The sequence below is a fragment of the Xyrauchen texanus genome, chromosome 1, assembly GCF_025860055.1.
Source record: "Xyrauchen texanus isolate HMW12.3.18 chromosome 1, RBS_HiC_50CHRs, whole genome shotgun sequence".
Taxonomy (NCBI): Eukaryota; Metazoa; Chordata; class Actinopteri; order Cypriniformes; family Catostomidae; genus Xyrauchen; species Xyrauchen texanus.
The window spans coordinates 11930321-11948978 of record NC_068276.1 but is presented as its reverse complement, the minus strand read 5'-3'; the positions used below and the strand labels follow the sequence as shown (position 1 = coordinate 11948978).

General features: G+C 40.0%; 2 protein-coding genes across 3 annotated transcripts in view; one reads left to right on the top strand and one right to left on the bottom strand.

Moving 5' to 3' along the window:
- Nucleotides 1–15774, top strand: part of LOC127647230 (ADAMTS-like protein 3) — a 295504-nt gene extending 279730 nt beyond the window's left edge. Inside the window, exons 24-31 of the mRNA XM_052131370.1 lie at nucleotides 1903–2085; nucleotides 3626–3745; nucleotides 4674–4886; nucleotides 6655–6838; nucleotides 12150–12354; nucleotides 12580–12683; nucleotides 12792–13006; nucleotides 14702–15774. Of these exons, the coding sequence (XP_051987330.1) occupies nucleotides 1903–2085; nucleotides 3626–3745; nucleotides 4674–4886; nucleotides 6655–6838; nucleotides 12150–12354; nucleotides 12580–12683; nucleotides 12792–13006; nucleotides 14702–14820 (1343 nt within the window). The 3' untranslated portion in view covers nucleotides 14821–15774. The remainder of the gene's footprint in view (nucleotides 1–1902; nucleotides 2086–3625; nucleotides 3746–4673; nucleotides 4887–6654; nucleotides 6839–12149; nucleotides 12355–12579; nucleotides 12684–12791; nucleotides 13007–14701) is intronic.
- An 8-nt stretch (nucleotides 15775–15782) lies between these two features.
- The window catches only part of saxo2 (stabilizer of axonemal microtubules 2), a 33333-nt gene continuing 30457 nt past the window's right edge, over nucleotides 15783–18658 (bottom strand). For both annotated transcript variants that reach the window (XM_052131410.1, XM_052131415.1), the window contains exon 4: nucleotides 15783–18020. In XM_052131410.1, coding sequence (XP_051987370.1) covers nucleotides 17050–18020 — 971 coding nt within the window. In that variant the 3' untranslated portion in view covers nucleotides 15783–17049. The remainder of the gene's footprint in view (nucleotides 18021–18658) is intronic.

Genomic DNA, 18658 nt, shown 5'->3' with positions numbered 1-18658 from the left:
TGGCCCCTTACTGGCCCTCCCAGACTTGGTTCTCGGACCTCATGCTCCCTGCAAATTCCCCTGAGGAAGGACCTTCTTTCACAGGGATGGGGCACCATCTGGCACCTGTGACCAGACCTCTGAAATCTCCATGTCTGGCCCCTGGACGGGAAAACTTAAGTGGCCTACCACCTGCATCTGTTTGCTAAGTGGTGTTCTTCTCGAGGCAAAGACCCCCAGAGATGTGCAGTAGGATCAGTGCTTTCCTTCCTGCTAGAGAAGTTGGAGGTACGGCTGTCCCCCTCCACCTTGAAAGTGTATGTTTCCGCTATATTGGTGCATCACGATGCAATGCATAATATCTTAGTATTACTGGAAATAAAGATAACAGTACTGATTAAAAAAAAAATTCACGTCAAGGTCACAAGACTCATTTTATATTTAACAACCCATGAACTTCATAACTTCAATCTATACACACTCTTCTCCCTTTCACCTCTCTTTCATTTGCTTTTATGTATACATAAATGCATTGAAGCATGTCACCACTGTGTCTGTCTTCACTTCCTGCTGCAATTTCTATTGAGTTGTCTGCTTAGTGATCTGGTTGACGTGAAGGACACCTGTTGTTAATGATGGCTTTACTGCTGCAAACTTGGCCTGCACCAGAAAGCTACAAATATGTGCTGTTCTCTCATGCTTTCATCGCCATCTGGTTCCCTGAGACGAATAAGAGAGAGAGGGGGAAAGCAATGAGATTTAAACAACATGTCCATATAGAGGAACAAAATAGGCAGGCTCAATGCAGGAATGGAATATGGGTAAAGACCTAAGGATACAGTAATGGAGTCATTAAACTGGTGGATAGGAGAGACGTCTTTGGAGACGCTCACACTGCCCTTTAAAATGCCTGTCTCATCTAAACATTCCAGGTTGCCCGATTGCAGTGTAATTCAATCTGTATATTGCATAGGTCATTATACCTGGGAAAACACTGCTGTGTGTGTACAAATGTGCAGTCAGAAGGTAGTCAACACTGTTGTGTTTCTCATTTCATGGCCTACACTGCGCAATCTTTTCTGCGAGAGATAAACATTGTGTATGTAATTTATCTTTGTTATTTTTTTTTTCTTGTTGTCATGTAGTTATTGTTCCTGTTTAAATTTCTACTCCCAGTGGAAATACCCTCTCCAAGAAAACACTCAGGTCATTGCAGTAGGCAACATTGATCCTACCTACTTCTTAACAACATTGATTCCTGCCAGCTATGCAGGAATGCTGGACTGTATAGTGGTGCCAAAATATGTCTATGACCATGTGTACATATGGTACACACACATACACCTCAAGTCTTCACATGTTATTTTCCATAACGAAAATAACTCTATTCATTGGCTCTCAGACGAATGGTCCTATGTCAGTACGAATGTCTCCGCTCAGCAAAATGTGGGACCATAAAACTCAGTCTCCAATCCATGTGCTGCTCATTATTTTCACTGGGGGCATCCCAGGGGATGTGGCTGGAGGGAGGCAATTTGCATCCATTGTGCCCATTTGTATGAGTAATTTTCGACAATCTGCAAGCTTCTTGCTGATCTGCTCTTTGAATCAACATATTTTGCGGTTTGAAGAATTCCACGCAAACTTTGAAGTTGACATATACTGTATGCTTTAGGGCAAAATATATTTTTCCCTAAATACTGGACCGTATGCAATGATATGTCAAGAGCTTGAGATGTTGACATCAGGATTTGTTTTGGGAAGCTGCTACTGAACCAGTCCGATTACTGGCGGCCCTAGACTCCTGCATGAATTGATTGATTGAGAGGGACTTGGCATTTCGCTCCAGTGCGATTAGTAGTGTTTTTTGACCTCAGTGTGAATTGATTGATTGAGAGCGACTTGGCATTTCTCTTTGAACAGGTGTTCCTCAGCCGACAGTGAGTTGGCACCGCAAGGAGGGCCCGTTGAGCGCCAACACTCGTCCCCTCCTGGATGGGTCTTTGCTGCTGAGTAACCTCACTCTGCAGGACTACGGCTCCTACTCTTGCGTGGCTGCCAACAATATTGGAAAATCGGTGGCCTCCAGCCTGCTACGTGTGTTGGGTGAGTAGCCATACACTGTACACCCATATGTCCGTCAACAGTTTTCTGGGTTACAGGGAACTCATTGCAAGACAGCGTTTCGGTGCTAAGTGAACCACACTTTGTGGGTTGGCTCGGTTTTTGACAAAGTCAGCTATCTCAGCTGGAGATTTGTGAGTCGTGTATTGATATTGGCATTTGGCATGTCTTGTTGAGAAATAACGTGTGAGACAGAGTGGGGTCCATTAAAGATTGGCTTCTCTTGGCCCTACAGGGGTGGTAAAATACATCTATGTGGCGAAATGAAGAAATATGGCTCTCTTTATTCAAGATGTCAGTCTATAGAGATCTTATAGGCCAAACTTGTTAGTGGTGAGAGAACAGAAACAGAAGATCTTCTGAAAAGACCTGCTTAGACCAGGATGAATTTATGAATCCATGCTGGACCAGGCTGGTTAATGCTAGTTTGTGGTTGTCTAGCTGGTAAAACAGCATAGCCAAGATGTTGGCAAGACAGCAAGATTTAGCAAGTGAAGCTTGTTGACCAAGGAAGTCTGGCTGGTTATAGGAATAGTTATTCAAAAGTAAAAAGTCGTTATCATTTACTCACTCTCATATCATTCCAAACCCCCATGGACTTTCTATTGTACTGCTGTAGAACACAAAATTAAATAATGTATTGTATGTTCTGTTGGCTTAGATGTCATATCGCAAGAACCAATAAGCTTTGAAATTATCAGCATAGCTGCCAAGTTGGATTTCAGTGCTGTTTATAAACTTCATTAATGATTTTACACAAACAACTTCTTATGAATGTGTTGTCTTTGTTTATTTCGCTGATGCTTGATGGAATGGACAATATAATAGGACACAGACAGAGGAATAACTGGAGAAGAACCTCTGAACTAAATTTCACTTCACCCAGTCCTTTAGCGTGAGTGATTTCGCCGAACCAACTTGCACATAGAATTAGGGCATACTGTACTTTCGCAAAAATACCAAACCATCATGGCCATGCCCATTGACTTTGTGTTGATGACTTATGGCATAGCGCTGTGCTTAGTGTTAGCGCTCTTAAATTAGGGCCCTTGGATTTTGACGCAAATGTCACATGGACTACCTTTATGATGCTTTTCAAAAATTAGTCCTTATATGTACTGCTATTGTAATGAAGTGAGCCAAACAGACTGAAATGGTTTTAAATTTTTTCCTTTTGTGTTCCACAGAAGAAAGTAAGTCATATAGGTTTGAAACGCTATACTATGCTAGCATTTCAGCAGACTTGGTGTCAACCTAGTTCTTGTTTGGACTACGATTACACTTCACGCAAACCCAATTTTTTTTTTTTTTTTTTGTGTATAAAGCGAATTTTACAATTTTTGCCTTCACCATAGTCAAAACTAGCCATAATTTGACTGCTGACTGGACAACCATCCTCTTAATAGACAAGAGATTGTTCAACCATAAAGAAATAATCTACTGTACCTATAGTTATGTTTAATACTGAACAATTTGTCATGATTTGTTAGATGTAATTTGATGGTGAACATTTTGATGACAGGAGGAACTGTGGGTGAATCTGAGCACCAGCCTTCAAAAGAGATGAACAGGAGGAGAGTTCTGATGGCCTCTCTGATCGGTACCAGCATCACAGTCAAACCTGGTGACATGTTAAGAATAGGTACACCATTTTTCATGTTATCACAACAGTATGGGCTTTTTGGAATTTGGAATAACCTTTTCTTATCTGGTTATTTCCTAACCTATTTAATTACCCATTGTTTTATTGAAACAATGAAGATTTATAACTTAACAGTTTAAAAGTTATGTTAACACCTACATGTTTTATGATTCACAGTCAACGTGAACCCTAAATGTTTAATTAACTCTCCGTTTCAACCTGACCTCTCCTCTCCAGCCCCTGGCCCACTTTTCAAGATCCAGTACATTTTTGTATTGAAAAAGTCCAGTTCCTTTTTGAAAGTCCAGTTTCCCTTGAAAATAATTTATGTCAGATTAGTGACATACTTAGTGACATACTAGTCACATGTACTTATATGACAAATTAATGACACTCACATGAGATAAAGACTCTATTGGTGGCCTTGAAACAGTCTAAGGGAAGTGATGACATCACATGACCAAAAAACACTTACTTTATCCAGGTAACCCCATAATATAAGACACATTTGGATGTGGAATTAATGAACCATGGGTGACGCTGAAAAGGACATTTTTACAATGACATTAGTAATTGAAAACATTTGCTTTTGTGTGATGATACCTCCAAACCCATAGGTGTCAGTATAAATTCAAAGAACACTTTCATATCAGCCAGCGAAACAAAAACAAAAAACTACTTGGTGCTCAGAGTAATTAATAACTTGTAAATGAATACACAACAATACAAGCCAGATGTAGTGTGTATGTCAAGTGTCATGCACTTTAACTGAGCCTTAAATAAAACAAAATGTTAAATAGCCTGCTCTTTTCATAGCATTTTATGGCACTCTTAAGTGACTAAATGCCTCCTGCTCATCAAGACTAATTACAAATTACAGGAAACCTTGACACTATTTCCTCTTAATATTTAACTCTTACCCTCTTAGGTTGTCCAGTGGTCCCCAGCCACAGAAAGCCCATCACATGGTTCTATCAGAACCAGACTCTGAATCAGAGCCCAGGCGTGAGGTACCGCATGCTGGTGGGTGGACGTGTTCTGGAGATGAACTCGCATGGAGGCAAATTTTCTGGCCGCTATGAGTGCCAGACACAGACCAACAACCAGCGGCTCACGGCTTGGGTTCACGTGCTCTCACAAGGTTAGCGGGATTTGATAGTGTGATGCGAATCACTGGTCTCTGGAATATTTCTGTTTTAGTGATATTAGAGAAAGAGAGCGGTAAAGAGAAGAAAATCCAGATTTACATTTTTAAAGATGCGCATCTATGTGCAATGGCCAAAAGCAGACCTTACCATGCAAGCTGATAGAAAAATAGCCCCAGCTACCACCTGAGCAAATAGCATTTTTAGAAGAAAAACTCCAACACTGCAGTGATACTGGGTTATCTGCAAAACTGAGCCTTGAAATACTCAATAAAGAGAGACGAAAGTTAATTGGCTAGCCGATTACATGTGAAAAGACCAAACAGCTTACACCATGCAAGCTGATTGGTTAACATATAATAAGCTCAGAGAACCTACTGTATCAGCTTGTGCCACAGAGTTGCATGGCTGAATAAAGATAAAACAAAAGGTGTTTCAACAAAGTGGGTGAAAAGTAATAGCTGTAGAATTCTGATAAAACACAGGATTGACAGGAAAGTGAAACAGACTGCATTATGTTTAAGACTTGGACATACATTAGACTTCAGTTCTGTCTTGTAGAAAACCAACTGCTCAGAGAGCTCATTTGTGTCTTGTTAAAGCTTCATGTCTTCCTTTCAGTTCTCGCACGAAGCCAGGAATTTTAAGAGACAGTTGTGTGGATATTCAGGGCCAGATTCCTATAAACCTTTAAGGGTTGTATATGGTCTGTATATCCTCTCACTTTGAATCAGGCGATTTGGCAGCCACTTGACTAATCATGGTTTTTGTCTGATAGTGCTACTCTGATACAAGAATATTGATCCACACATTACTAGATTCTTTATCTGGCTATTTGTAATTCACAGGCTTTTAAGTCAACATGCTAACGGGGGCCTGGGTAGCTCAGTGGTAAAGATGCTGGCTACCACCATGCAGGGCATACTGAGTGACTCCAGCCAGGTCTCCTAAGCAACCAAATTGGCCCGGTTGCTAGGGAGGGTAGAGTCACATGGGGTAACCTCCTCGTGATCGCTATAGTGTGGTTCGTTCTCGGTGGGGTGCGTGGTGAGTTGAGTGTGGATGCCGCGGTGGATGGTGTGAAACCTCCACACGCGATTTATCTCCGTGGCAACATGCTCAACGAGCCACGTGATAAAATACACGGGTTGACAGTCTCAGACACTGAGGCAGCTGAGATTCGTCCTCCGCCACCCAGATTGAGGTGAATCACTATGCGACCACGAGGACTTAAAAAGCGCATTGGGAATTAGACATTTCAAATTGGGAGAAAAAGGGGAGAAAATAGCATTGTATGTATTTTTCCCTGCATAGGAAATCTTGGAATGCACTGTAAAGAGCTTGGAAAAAAAATATATCCAAGATGGTGGAAACGAGTGGAATTTTCATTATAAATATACTTTATTTATTTTAGCAATACTTTTTATTATTGAATAGTTTAAAATTAAATAAGACTGAGCATTTTACCCAAAATGTGTATGCGCATTTATGCTCATTAGAGTATTGCATCGTTCCTCTCATATCATATGTATCGAAATCAGTTGCAAGTTGTGTCTTCTGAGTGCTGTGCATGAAGAGCGCAATGTAAATGACGCAATGATTTGCTGCCATAGTAGGCAGGAGACAGCAAGGCAGCTCATTAGGTTTTGGAACAGACCTTATATGACTGCTATAGAGAATATTTGCACAAGTTTTGGTGGATACATAAATACATTGTACATATATTCCTTTCAAAGCTGATCAATGTCCTTTTTCTGGGCATAGAGTTAGAGTGGCATTTGGGGGAGTGGAGCGCATGCAATGCTTCCTGTGGCAACAGAGGGATTCAGATGAGGAAGTTGCGATGTCTGACGTCAGATGGCCAAGAGATGCCCCCCTCAGTCTGCCGTCATCTTCCCAAACTGATCAGCCAACCACAGGCTTGCAACCTCCTGGACTGTCCTCCCAGGTAACCATGGTTGATTTGAGTTGAATTTGTTTTCAGTATGGGGAAAGAAAGAGACTGTTGAGTGCTACAAGACACAAGAAGCTAGCACAGTTGTGTTGGAGATTATCCAAGACCAGGGCTGCCATCAGGATTTATGGACATGGGGACAACATTTTCCAAATTGTTTCCGTCTTTGCTGCCTAATATCCATAACAAAAATTACCACCGTATTACTGTTTCACAGTATAAAGGTGCATTGATAATATTACAAGCAGTTCAATAATTGGTTGTAATATATAACATTTTATTTCTGATAAACTGACAGATAAATATTTCGGTTATAATCTATTCTTGAACTTTATTTTGGATTTCTTCAACTTTTATCCATTAACTTTTGATCTTGAACATCAGGACACTCTCTTAATCCGACAAGTTAAAAAAAACAAAAAGAAACATGTACAGTAGTCAGATGATTATAACTAAAAATATTTTGTTATTGATATTTTGTTATTAATTAAATTGAATTGTAATCATTTGTAATGATTATTGCCCAGGTTAACACTTCAAATATGCATCTGAATGCATTCACTAATTTGTTGCATTTGTGATTTAGTTCAATTCTACAATACCTACTGAAAATATATTATTCGTGTGTGGTTTATTTTTTGGCATTTTGTCCAATACTGACAATTTCTGCCACAGTTTCACTGTCAGTTTCTTCCATTCATATGGTCAATATAAATTTCCTAAACACCAAAAGTCATGCATTTTCTACACCCTGTTTAGTACAATTTTTTACAAATAAAACACATTATTAGCATTATCAAACACTTTGGCCCGTTGTTGCGCTGCACTTAGGCAAAAGAACAGTTGGCACATCGTAAAGTTGAACGAGGGTTTAAATCCTTTTGCTGCATTTGTGAATGTGACAAAGCATAAACATAACTTTAGCCAAACTAGTCATTACAAATCATGTAAAACTACACTGAATCTTGTGTTTTTATGAAACGGGCTATAATTTATTATCCTGTGTACTGTATTTCCACTTACATTCGTCTCCGCAAATTCAGTGGGATGGTGCTCACGGAAATCGTGCTTAAGGTTTGAAGTGTTTCCCACCTGAGCCGATAATTTTTGCAGCAAACTTTACTTACTGGGTAGCCATCAACATTGATGGTGCTTTGTGGGTCTTTTAAATAGCCAAGTAATCCCAGAATGCGGAAATAAAGGTTGAGGCTCGCCCGGACATGTCTGAATGATGCGCTCGTGCTGGACTTCTAATGGGCTCGAGATGCGTAGCACTCGCGACACCTGTATGTCACCTTTAAAACTGAGTGACAGTCAAATGCAACACGAGGAAGGCGCAATTTAAAGATTTATTTTTATCTAGCCAAGTTTATATGATGATGTGTAAATGTCGCAGATTCTGTCTTAATTAAACTGATTAGGATTTTTGGTCTTTATCTTCATGCAATACCATCGCTATAATAACCATCCAATATAAAACCGATGTATATAGTGAAACCTTGAAACAGTTACATCCCTACTGCCTACATGGCAGGAAAGTGCAATGTTTATTGTTTTAATTAGGTAGATGGTGAGGCATTTTGACTCTCTAGTCAGTCCCCGCTTTACATTAGCTGCACAATGCACATCGTGTGTGTTCCGCACATCTGATTGGCCAGGTGTTTCGACCACACCATTTACACAATAACAGCGGGGGATGGGGATCAGAATCAGATGACAAGGTGAAATGTGTTTTAATGAAAACAATCAATGTATTTATCATGTAAATGCATATACATTCTATTTTTCGGTGATATAATTCAGTAAGTAAATTGTTGTACTTGATCCCATTAAATATCAACCACAGACCTTTTCATGGGCCCCCCTGGGCCTTTGGGGTCATCTGTACCCTTTGACCCCCCTGATGGCGGGCCTGCCTATACAGTTTAGCAGTTATTATGAATGTCATAAGTATCCAATCTGAATCCAATCCAGAGAGCCACATAATAAGAGGACTTATGACACACGAGTCCTCTTTTAAAGAACTTTTAGAGATTTGTCCACAATTAAGTGTGAATGGGCTGATGAATCTCATATCAGCCCTGTTTTTGATGGTACAGATGGTTTTAGACTGTGATATCAAACCTGAATTTCCTGAACTTTTAGAGATTCAGAAGTCAGACACAGTGACTGACACTCTTGCTCTGATAAATAAGCTTGATGGATCTCTCTGTAGACTTCAATAAAAAGTGAGCAGGCCCCTTCACAATCTTGAGAGCTGTGATGCATTTGACTGCAAGAAGCACCCTAGTCCTCAGATTCTCAACCAAAATGCCTCTTTCCATAAAGAAAAACATCTATCATTCCCTTCCCATCAGTCTTCATAAGGGCTAAGCAGACACTCAGTGATCCACATAAATCAAACTCTATGAGCCAAATGGGGCCAGAGAAGAGCAGCTATCTACTATTTGTAAGTTAGAGCTTTTCTGTGTGTAAGTACACCGGCTAGGTCAGAGAAATTTCAACAAAATTGCAATGTACAGTATAGTGAGGCCTAAACCAAATATCCTCTTTTTCCCAATCTTTAATAAAAATCCCTTTAAAGATAACATGAATCAGCATTCACACAGTGCATTAAACTTTATTTAACACCAAACGTGCCCACTTTGCTTCAGTCAGTCTGCGCGGATGACAGCCTAAATTCCGTGTTAGGGATAAAGAGGAGCCGGAGACGCTTGTTCGAGAGAGAGAGAGAATTGCATGCAGCCGATGGAAAGTGTGCATTCTGTATTGGGCTGAAGAAGCCAACACTCCCTCCCTAGAAATAGGGGAGTGGGGAGTAAATCGGCCTGAGTTTGGCAATGGGGGTATGTGACGAGCAGGGCGTGGCTGAGCGGCAACTGGGCAGAGCAAGTCCGGGAAGATAAGTGGTGAACGAGATCCAACTTTGCTCAACACCAGTCTCACGTTCCAGTGATGAGCAGTGGAAGATGGGGAGAGAGACACATGGAGCTGTGTGTGTCAAGTGTGTTATGTGTGACTCTGAAAAGTGTTTAGTGTTTGTACAATTAAAGTTCATTGGAGTGTTCACCCGGTCCCAACTTCCTCCTTTAAGAGAGTTAAGATGACATCATAATACCTTGTAAAATAATGAGTTCTTTATTATGACAGTGGAGGCTGCATATATGAAAATACACAAAAATATTAGTTCACATTTAAATATATCTTATAAAAAGGATATGCCAGAATTTTCAAAGCACTGTGATTTTATTTATTTAATTTTTTTGTGGTTCGCATGAATGGAATATAATGGTGATTGAAAGATGTACCTCAAAAGCCTGTGTGGCAAGGAGGAGGGCAGGGCCGGGCCGCGATGATGCACACCCGGCACTAATCAGGGTAATCAAGCCGACGAGAGGGATGAAGGTGGCCGGAGGTGGCAGTTCGGTAGAGAGAGAGAGCTACAGGCAGCTGCCCTGTATGCATTTAAGTTGATAATTAAATTATTATTTATATTGTGAAGCAGGTTCTCACCTCTTCCTTTCCCTTTTATCCTTTTACAGCCTGTTGAATCATATTTGATCAACATGCTTTTCAATTAAATAATATACAAAATTTTAACCGAGCATAAGTTTCTTATATTCAGCAAATACTCATTTTAAAATATCAGTAAATATATAATTATTACTGTCACTTTTACTTTATTGAAATAAGCTGTCATTTATTCCAACATACTGTAACAATACTTTTTTGTGCAAGTCCATTACCATTTTAAATAGATGAATATAAACATTGAAACCACTTTTTTCACAGATAACCACTAAGATGGTTTTTCCCCAATTTGGAATTCCCAATGCGCTCTAAGTCCTTGTGGTGGCGTATTGCGTCTGAGACCATCAATCCACACATTATCACGTGGCTGGTTGAGCGCGTTACCGCAGTGGCACAGCGCATGTGGAGGCTTCACTCTATTCTTCGCAGCATCCATGCCCAACTCACCACTCGCCCCACCGAGAGCAAGAACCACATTTTAGCAACCACGAGGAGGCTACCCCATGTGACTCTACCCTCCCTAGCTACCGGGCCAATTTGGTTGCTTAGGAGACCTGGCAGGAGTCACTCAGCATGCCCTGGATTCGATCTCATGACTCCAGGGATGGTAGTCAGCGTCTTTACTGGTTGAGCTACCCAGACACCCACCCCCCACATTACATTTTTACTCCACTGATGATTAGGTTTGGGGTTTGGGTTAGCGAGTACATTTTATGTAATATGCATTCCTCTGTATTACTGCCTGTAGATCTGAAAGCAACTCACTTCACAACTCTCTTTTTGCGCACTTCCATGGACATTTCACCTGGAAAATGGAACAAAAAATTGCCCATATGCCAACAACAGTTACCGCTTTGGCCTCTGGGGGCAGTGTTTTGAATTTCAGTAAGCACAGACCGATTTTAGCTAAAGAAAAGTCAATTTACTGTTTCTGATATCACACAAGTTTAATGTTCAGAGACATTTATTAAGAAAGTAAATGGTAATGTAAACCATTTTGATTTTATATCTTCTTTAAAATGAGTCATTTTATAAAGTAAATGTTAATAGAACATATATTTACTCTTTCTTATATGAACAAGCAGGTGTTTTGCTTAGGAAAAGTTCAGAATCAGCTGTTTGAGCCAGACTCATTAGCATACTCCACGTTTCATATCATGTGCTGATTAAAAGAGGCTTTCAGCGTTTCACAGAAATCTCAGGATAGATAGTGCACATAGACACACTGATTTCTATATGCATGTTCATGCCAAAAACATCATCTGATTATTGCCATGCGCCTGGGCTTAGTGCATGAATCATACTGCTCTGTAAAAGTGCTTAGCGTCAGTTTAGAGCCATCAACAGGAGATCCTCACACAAAGCATGTCTTTGTTACTGCTTCTTTTGCTCTAACACAACCCCATATGCCCCGCAGAGGCTCTCATGTCCCCAGACACGCCGATACAAGCTGTGCTTGTGCAAGGCCCAAATATATCCAGCTGATATACGTTTCCCCAATTTTAAAGACTGTTGAAAATACTGTATGTGAATATACAGTATAGTCCTTTTGGTTTGGAAATCTGATTCGATTGCTGCACATCAGTAACACACTTATCCAGGTTGAGCGAAGTTTGATGTTTGGTATTGATTTTTTTCAAATCAAACTATTTAAACTGAGGTTAGAGAATGTTTGTTTTTTAAGACTGGAAAAGAAAATAATAATACACACATCCATTTTAACTAGTGCTGAAGCTATTCTTACTTTGAACAATGTGTTGTCTTTATATGTTAGTTGGGTGTCCACAGTGTGGTCGAAGTGCTCCAGTTCCTGTGGGCGGGGCTTCAGAGAGAGGAGGGTCTCTTGTCAGCAGGTAGATGCAGCTGGGGGTGTGAGGGTTCTGCCCACCTCGGCCTGTAAAGGGACACCTCGACCTGAAGATAGGGAAGAGTGCACCTCACACACCTGTGTGGAGTGGCTCGCTGGCCCCTGGGCGAAGGTACGTCCATATTACTCTGCTCTTTACTGCTATGTTTCATTCTAACTTCTTTAATGTGGAACAATAATCTGAAAGAGTGAGGCAGATTAATCAGATGTCATCTGGTAATTGTCAGAACATGCTGATAACTGTGCATGCTTGACTGATTAACACACTAAAATTAACCTCAATTCAACATATCATCCTGCTGTTATGGGAATGCATGTGCTATGATATTTTCAACAGTGCACGGGCCGTTGTGTGGGGCCTGCGATGGCCACACAGAGCCGGACAGTGTCATGCCGACATTTCAGCAATTCCACATCGAAAACATGCGACCCAAAAGAAAGGTGCAGAACAAGCTGTGGAATATCCAACAATACATATTCTTTCATGGAATAAGATCTTTAACTCATTATCTTTCTTTTTTATTATTATTCTTACACACACTTTTTCAGGCCACTCTCTGTGAGGAACTGTTCGTCCAAGATATGTGACGTACACTGGAAGGTGTTGCCATGGAGAACGTGTACGGTGGCCTGCGGCAGCGGCTTCCAGTCCCGCCGAGTGGAATGCGTCCATCGACAGAACAAAAAAACTCTCCCCGACCAGCACTGTGCCTGGCAACGGCGGCCTGTTACCTGGCAACACTGCAACATCACTTCCTGTAGCAGTGGGTCTCTTCCCTTTAGCTCTCCCTTTCACAGCATGTTCTCAAACTCCTCATTAAAAACCAACTAGAGGATCAATATAGTTCAAAAGACATTTTTCCTCTTTCACCACGCTTAGAGTGTGTTCATGTTTTATTAGGGAAAATGTTATTGACATGAGGGCAAAATACACTCGCCTGTTCTGCCAGTCTCAAAGACCTGCTATTTGTCTGGTTTTTCTTTTGCTTTGTTTACGTTATAACAAAGTCCCGAGACCTCACACTTATTCTAATGTTTTTCCACTTTTTCAGCTTGTTCAGAAATCCTTCTGACAGCTGCATGAATAGTGCTGAACAATAATGTCCAAATATCTGCTTTTTGTAACTAACTATTCCAAACATAATGAAATGTCTTTTTTGAGTCACCTCACTTGCTGGGTGCAGAAATATTTTATTTAAAACAATACAGCTCATTTGTTGGTGTTGTTTGAGTGTCATGGCTGGCTAAAGCATATAGGTGTCATTTTAAGGAACTGACAGTATTCATATGCTGTACTTGACAAGGTGGCCCAGGGCCGTATCCAGGATTTTTTGCAATGGGTGGTAAAACGGTGGCAAGAGTCGAGTAAGGGTTGGTATCCAGTAAGTTCGTCTGACAGACGGATGGGGGGTTGTCTACCGACAAAGCTGTGTTTTGTCTTCCGATGCAGAACGCTGTGTCCTCCTAGGATGGTTTAAGTCATTGCGCACCGTCTCCAGGACGTGAGCGATGTCAGAGTTGGGGTGGCAAGTGGGGAGGCAAAGCTCATTTTTAAGGTAGCAGCTGCCACCCCATGCCACCCTTCTGGCCCCACCCCTGGGTGCTCTCATAAAGGAATAGTTCAACCACAAATTAAAATGCTCTTATTGTTTACTCACCCTCATGCCATCCTAGATATGTATGACTTACTTTCTTCTGCTAAATATGAAAGATTTTTAAGGAATATCTCAGCTCTGTAGATCCTCACAATGCAAGTGGATGGTGATCAAAATTCTGAAGATCCAAAATCACATAAAGGCAGCATAAAAGTAAACCATAAGACTCCAGTTGTTAAATTCATATCTTCTGAAGCAATTTGATAAGTGTGGGTGAGAAACTGATCAATATTTCAAGTCTTTCACTTTTTGCTGAGTCGCATTCTTCGTGCATATTGCCACCTACTGGCCAGGGAGGAGAATTTATATATAAGAAAAATAACTTAAATATTGGTCCAATTACTTTTATGCTGCCTTTATGTGCTTTTTGGAGCTTTAAAGTTTGGTACCCATTCACTTGAATTGTGAGGACCTACAGAGCTCAAATGTTCTTCTAAAAATCTTAATTTTTGTTCAGCAGAAGAAAGAAAGTCGTACATATCACTGTTGGCATGAGGGTGAGTAAATTAGAGAATTGTCAATTGTGGGTGAATTATTCCTTTTAAGGAGCAATTCGCCCAGAAATTAAATTCACCCTCTTTCCATACCCGTACAACTTTCATATGAGGAACACAAAAGGAGATGTTTTAATAAATAAGAAATCAAGTCGTACAGGTTTGGAATGTCATGAGGTTGAGTGAATAATGCCAGAATTTTAATGTTTTATTCCTTTAATGTATAGTGTCTGTTGAAAACTTCTTACTATCAAGCTTTACAAACTGATTTCTTGTTTAAATAACCCTTGTTCTCTTTGTATTTCTCTAGGTGAGTGTAAAGACAGAACTCGTTACTGTTCTGTGGTGAAAAGTCTCAAGCTATGCCTCGTGGACCTGTACCGGCAACGCTGCTGCCAGACCTGCTCACAGGACATTAGCGCCACCTAGTGAACAGCAGAGGGACTGCTCAAATCTCAAGCCGAAGCCCTTTGAAATCATCACATTGATTGTCTTTTGTAATACAGAATAGTGTTGTTTAAATCCTGTGAACCCTTGGACACTTGGAGTGCATTGGAATACAAGATGTGGTTATAGGTGGCCAATGAGTGAATTCTGGACTAAACTTCACTAGATACTCTCTCATCAGTTGTCCAAAGAGAGAAACACTTCATAAGACTTGAGACTTTTCTCTTCACCTGCTTTTCAGATCTCAATTTATCTCAGCCCTAAAAGTAATTTTATGTGTTATAATTTAAGAGAAATGCATTTATTCTTCTTCTTTTTTGGGGGGGATATGAGAAGACAAATCCTGTTGGACCATTCACTTATGTGAAGGAAGTTTCAAATGAATGCATCTTGGGTGGACATAATGTGGTGATTTGTACTGTAGAATGTATGAAATGGCAAGTCATTTCCTCAGCTGTCTTCTAGATGTACTTTTTTTTTTCAACCAATGTGCTGCATTGTAATATATGTCTTGTAAATAATGTGTTTTAAGTGCAATATTGTACATTGAGTGTAGAAAGTTTGGATTTTATTTTCTTACCTCTTGTTTAGTTTGTCTTTATAATCCATATTTAAGATTAAAATCAGCAAAAACCTACATACACATAGCACTTGATGTGGATTATCCATATCTGTAATATAATGGTTTCCTACTGGCTTTATATGCATGCAATTTAATTACATGGGAAAAATGTTGTAATGGCCACCCACAGAAATGCAGATAGTATGCCATATTCTCTTTGCTACTGAGATGTATGAAGTTAATACATTGCATTTTATTGCTACTGTACGCATGAGCAAACATCGCTACGTGACTTGGTTGAAGAAACGGCAGTTTGTGACAACATATAAAAAAAACTCTCTATGTGATACAAATACAATAAACACAATTTTACCAATCACTGTATATATCTTATTTATTATTGCTTTTATTTGTCTTTTATATTGTGATAATACATTTGTGTCAAATGTTAGCACCACATGCTGTATGTAGTAAGCTACTGTATATCATTTTAATATGCTTGATTTAAACATTGTGGGTCATACAGAGTTATATTAATTTACATTGTTCACACTGCACCCAAGTACACATTTTTTTTGTATTCAATCTTTAGGGTCATTTTGACAGTCATGTCCATTTATGACATCTCACCACTGTGCTGAACTCATGAGTCTCTTAGACAACATTTCACAGTATCAGAGGCATTACTTTACACATTCATGCATAATTTGAAACTGCTCAGTCATTTTCATAATTCACCACTTATTACATAGTGAAGGCCCATGTGTGCATAACACAGCTGTAAACACTACTGTGCTTTGTGTATGCTGTTAAAAAACTGATCTGCATTCAGACTACAATGCATAACTAAAAATCTGATTTCTGTCGTATTTAGACCGAAGTATGGATGTGATTTGAATTGGGTAACTGGATTTAATGTGTATTTTTGCTTTTCAATCTACAAACACCTAACATATCAGAGTCGGAAACACCAAAAAAAAAGAAAAATATTTTTTTGCTACCTGACTGAACAAAGCCATATTGTACTTGATTTTGTTCGGCATATTTATATTGACTTTATCATAGTTAAAGCCAATTTTACAACTTCGTTGCCATGACAATGTAATGTCAACAAACCCTAAAATGACTGTAAAAATGACAATTTAAACAAATGTACAGCTCATAAAATACACGAGTTTTAACAGAAGAATTAATGTAAGTGCTTTTATAAAAATATAAGCTTCACATTTCTGTGTTTAAACCCTCCAATATTTGGCCACGTTCACTTCCATTGTGTCAAGTACCTCACTGTAACCTCTTGCTTTTATTTTTTAAAGAAAAGGATTGATTTTTGTGGTAATCAACATTATGCCACAAATGCTGTTGATTGAGTTTAACTTGTTTTGAACCTGGAATATTACTTTATGTTGGCCACTACTGAAAATAAAAAAAAAACTACTTTTAAATAGTTCAGATTACTAAGAATTTCGAGATGCACACAATTTTTTTATGAAAGATAATTGGGTTGATTCATTGACCCATTCCACATGATTCTGATTCACATGAGTCCTGATTCAGTAAAATTCCCTGTGGGATAAGAATAATTCAGAGAGATCACTTTTGTATGCTAGCTTGAGTATCCTTTTATGGAAACTCAATATGATGAATTCTTAAGCCATCAATGCCAATGCTTTAGGATTCTCAATCCTATCAGCGGACATCAACTTGCGGAAGAACCGATGGCCTCGATCATCGCAGTTATCGAAAACAAACCCCGGTGGAGACTCGAAACTGGCCGGACACTGGCTGATCCTCTTAGCTGTGAACTCTGTGCGGTACATGGTCTCATTCTCGAGTGGAGCGTCAGTCCGCATTCGTGTATTATGGGGCTTGAAGCTGAGTGTGGGCTGCAGTTCATGCTGGATGAAATGGGCTTTGAAGGTGGTCATATCCTCCATTTTCCCACTGGAACGTCGGATTTCCTCTTGCTTCCGGATCATGCCTTGCCGTTGTACCACCCATGGCTGGAAGTCATCTCTCATGGTGGTGTTGCCCTGGAAAGACCCAGAAGACTTTGTAGAGAGCGAAAAAGGTTTAGCGGCAACAAAGGGCTGGACTTGGTGCTTGATGTAATCGGTGTGAGAGGTGGTGGTCAGTTCCATGTGTGCTGTGGGACTTGTGTACTCCATTGACTTGTGGACCTGGGGGAGGGAGACAGGCCACTGCTGGAAACGGTCACGGAATTCCGTATTGCTCTGGAAGGGTATGTTGGAGACCACCTTGAGTTGCTCAGGTTTGCAGCTTTTGGGTAGTTGTCCAGGCAGGCCTTGGAAATCTTGTCGGTGGGTGGTGAGGTCTTGGAAAGGATGGCCACTAGGTTTGTACTCTTCTGGTGGTTTCATGTACCGGGCATCTATAGGATGTTGTACGTATGAGAGCTTGTTGCTGGTCATGTTTTCAAAAGGAGCATCGGATAGCTTTCCTACATTAAGGGGCTTGTAGCTCTCACGTGGCACAAGACCTTTGGTGACAAAATCATCCTGGAATGTCGTTGAGTTTCCAAACTTTGCAACAGGGGGGTGATACGTCATATCAGGTTTAGATAATTCCCGTCTGCTGATTTCCCACTGACGAAAATCATCTTTGAAAAACACGATAAAGACATTTTACCACATAAATATGATCTTGTTTGCCGAATTAATCTACAAACTGTAGATGTGCAACAGGAGTGACTAATTGGTGTTAGGTACAGACAACGTTTAAGGTGCACTCAGTAATTTTGTCCTCATTAAAACGTTTTACCCCTAAAGAAATTAATAGTACTTTTGAAAAATGTGTTTAAAATCATGTACTGTACACTCGCATGATATGAAAAATCAAGTAAAATCAGTATCCTAATAAAAGCTGACTAATTTTCATGGAGTTAGGCTACCTTAATGTGGGATCTTAAAATTTTGAGATCACATGGCCAGTTGAATACTATTAATTTTATCTTTGTAACCCCCCTATTATCAGACACTGTTGCTCAAGGAATAAATGAATGATAGCTGGCTGCAGAGCTTTTCTACAATGGCATTGGTAACCAAAAACTATTGCTTTTCCATGGTACTGCATCCACACTGCTAGGTGTCAGTATGAGTCCAAGATGACTGCCATATTGGTATGCAACATTATGCAAATGATACTGAGTGCACCTTTATAAAAGGGATCACAGGTAACTAGTTGAGGTTATGTATTGTGAAAAGCAGGACGTGGCCGAGCAAAGAAGGTGTGGAGCGA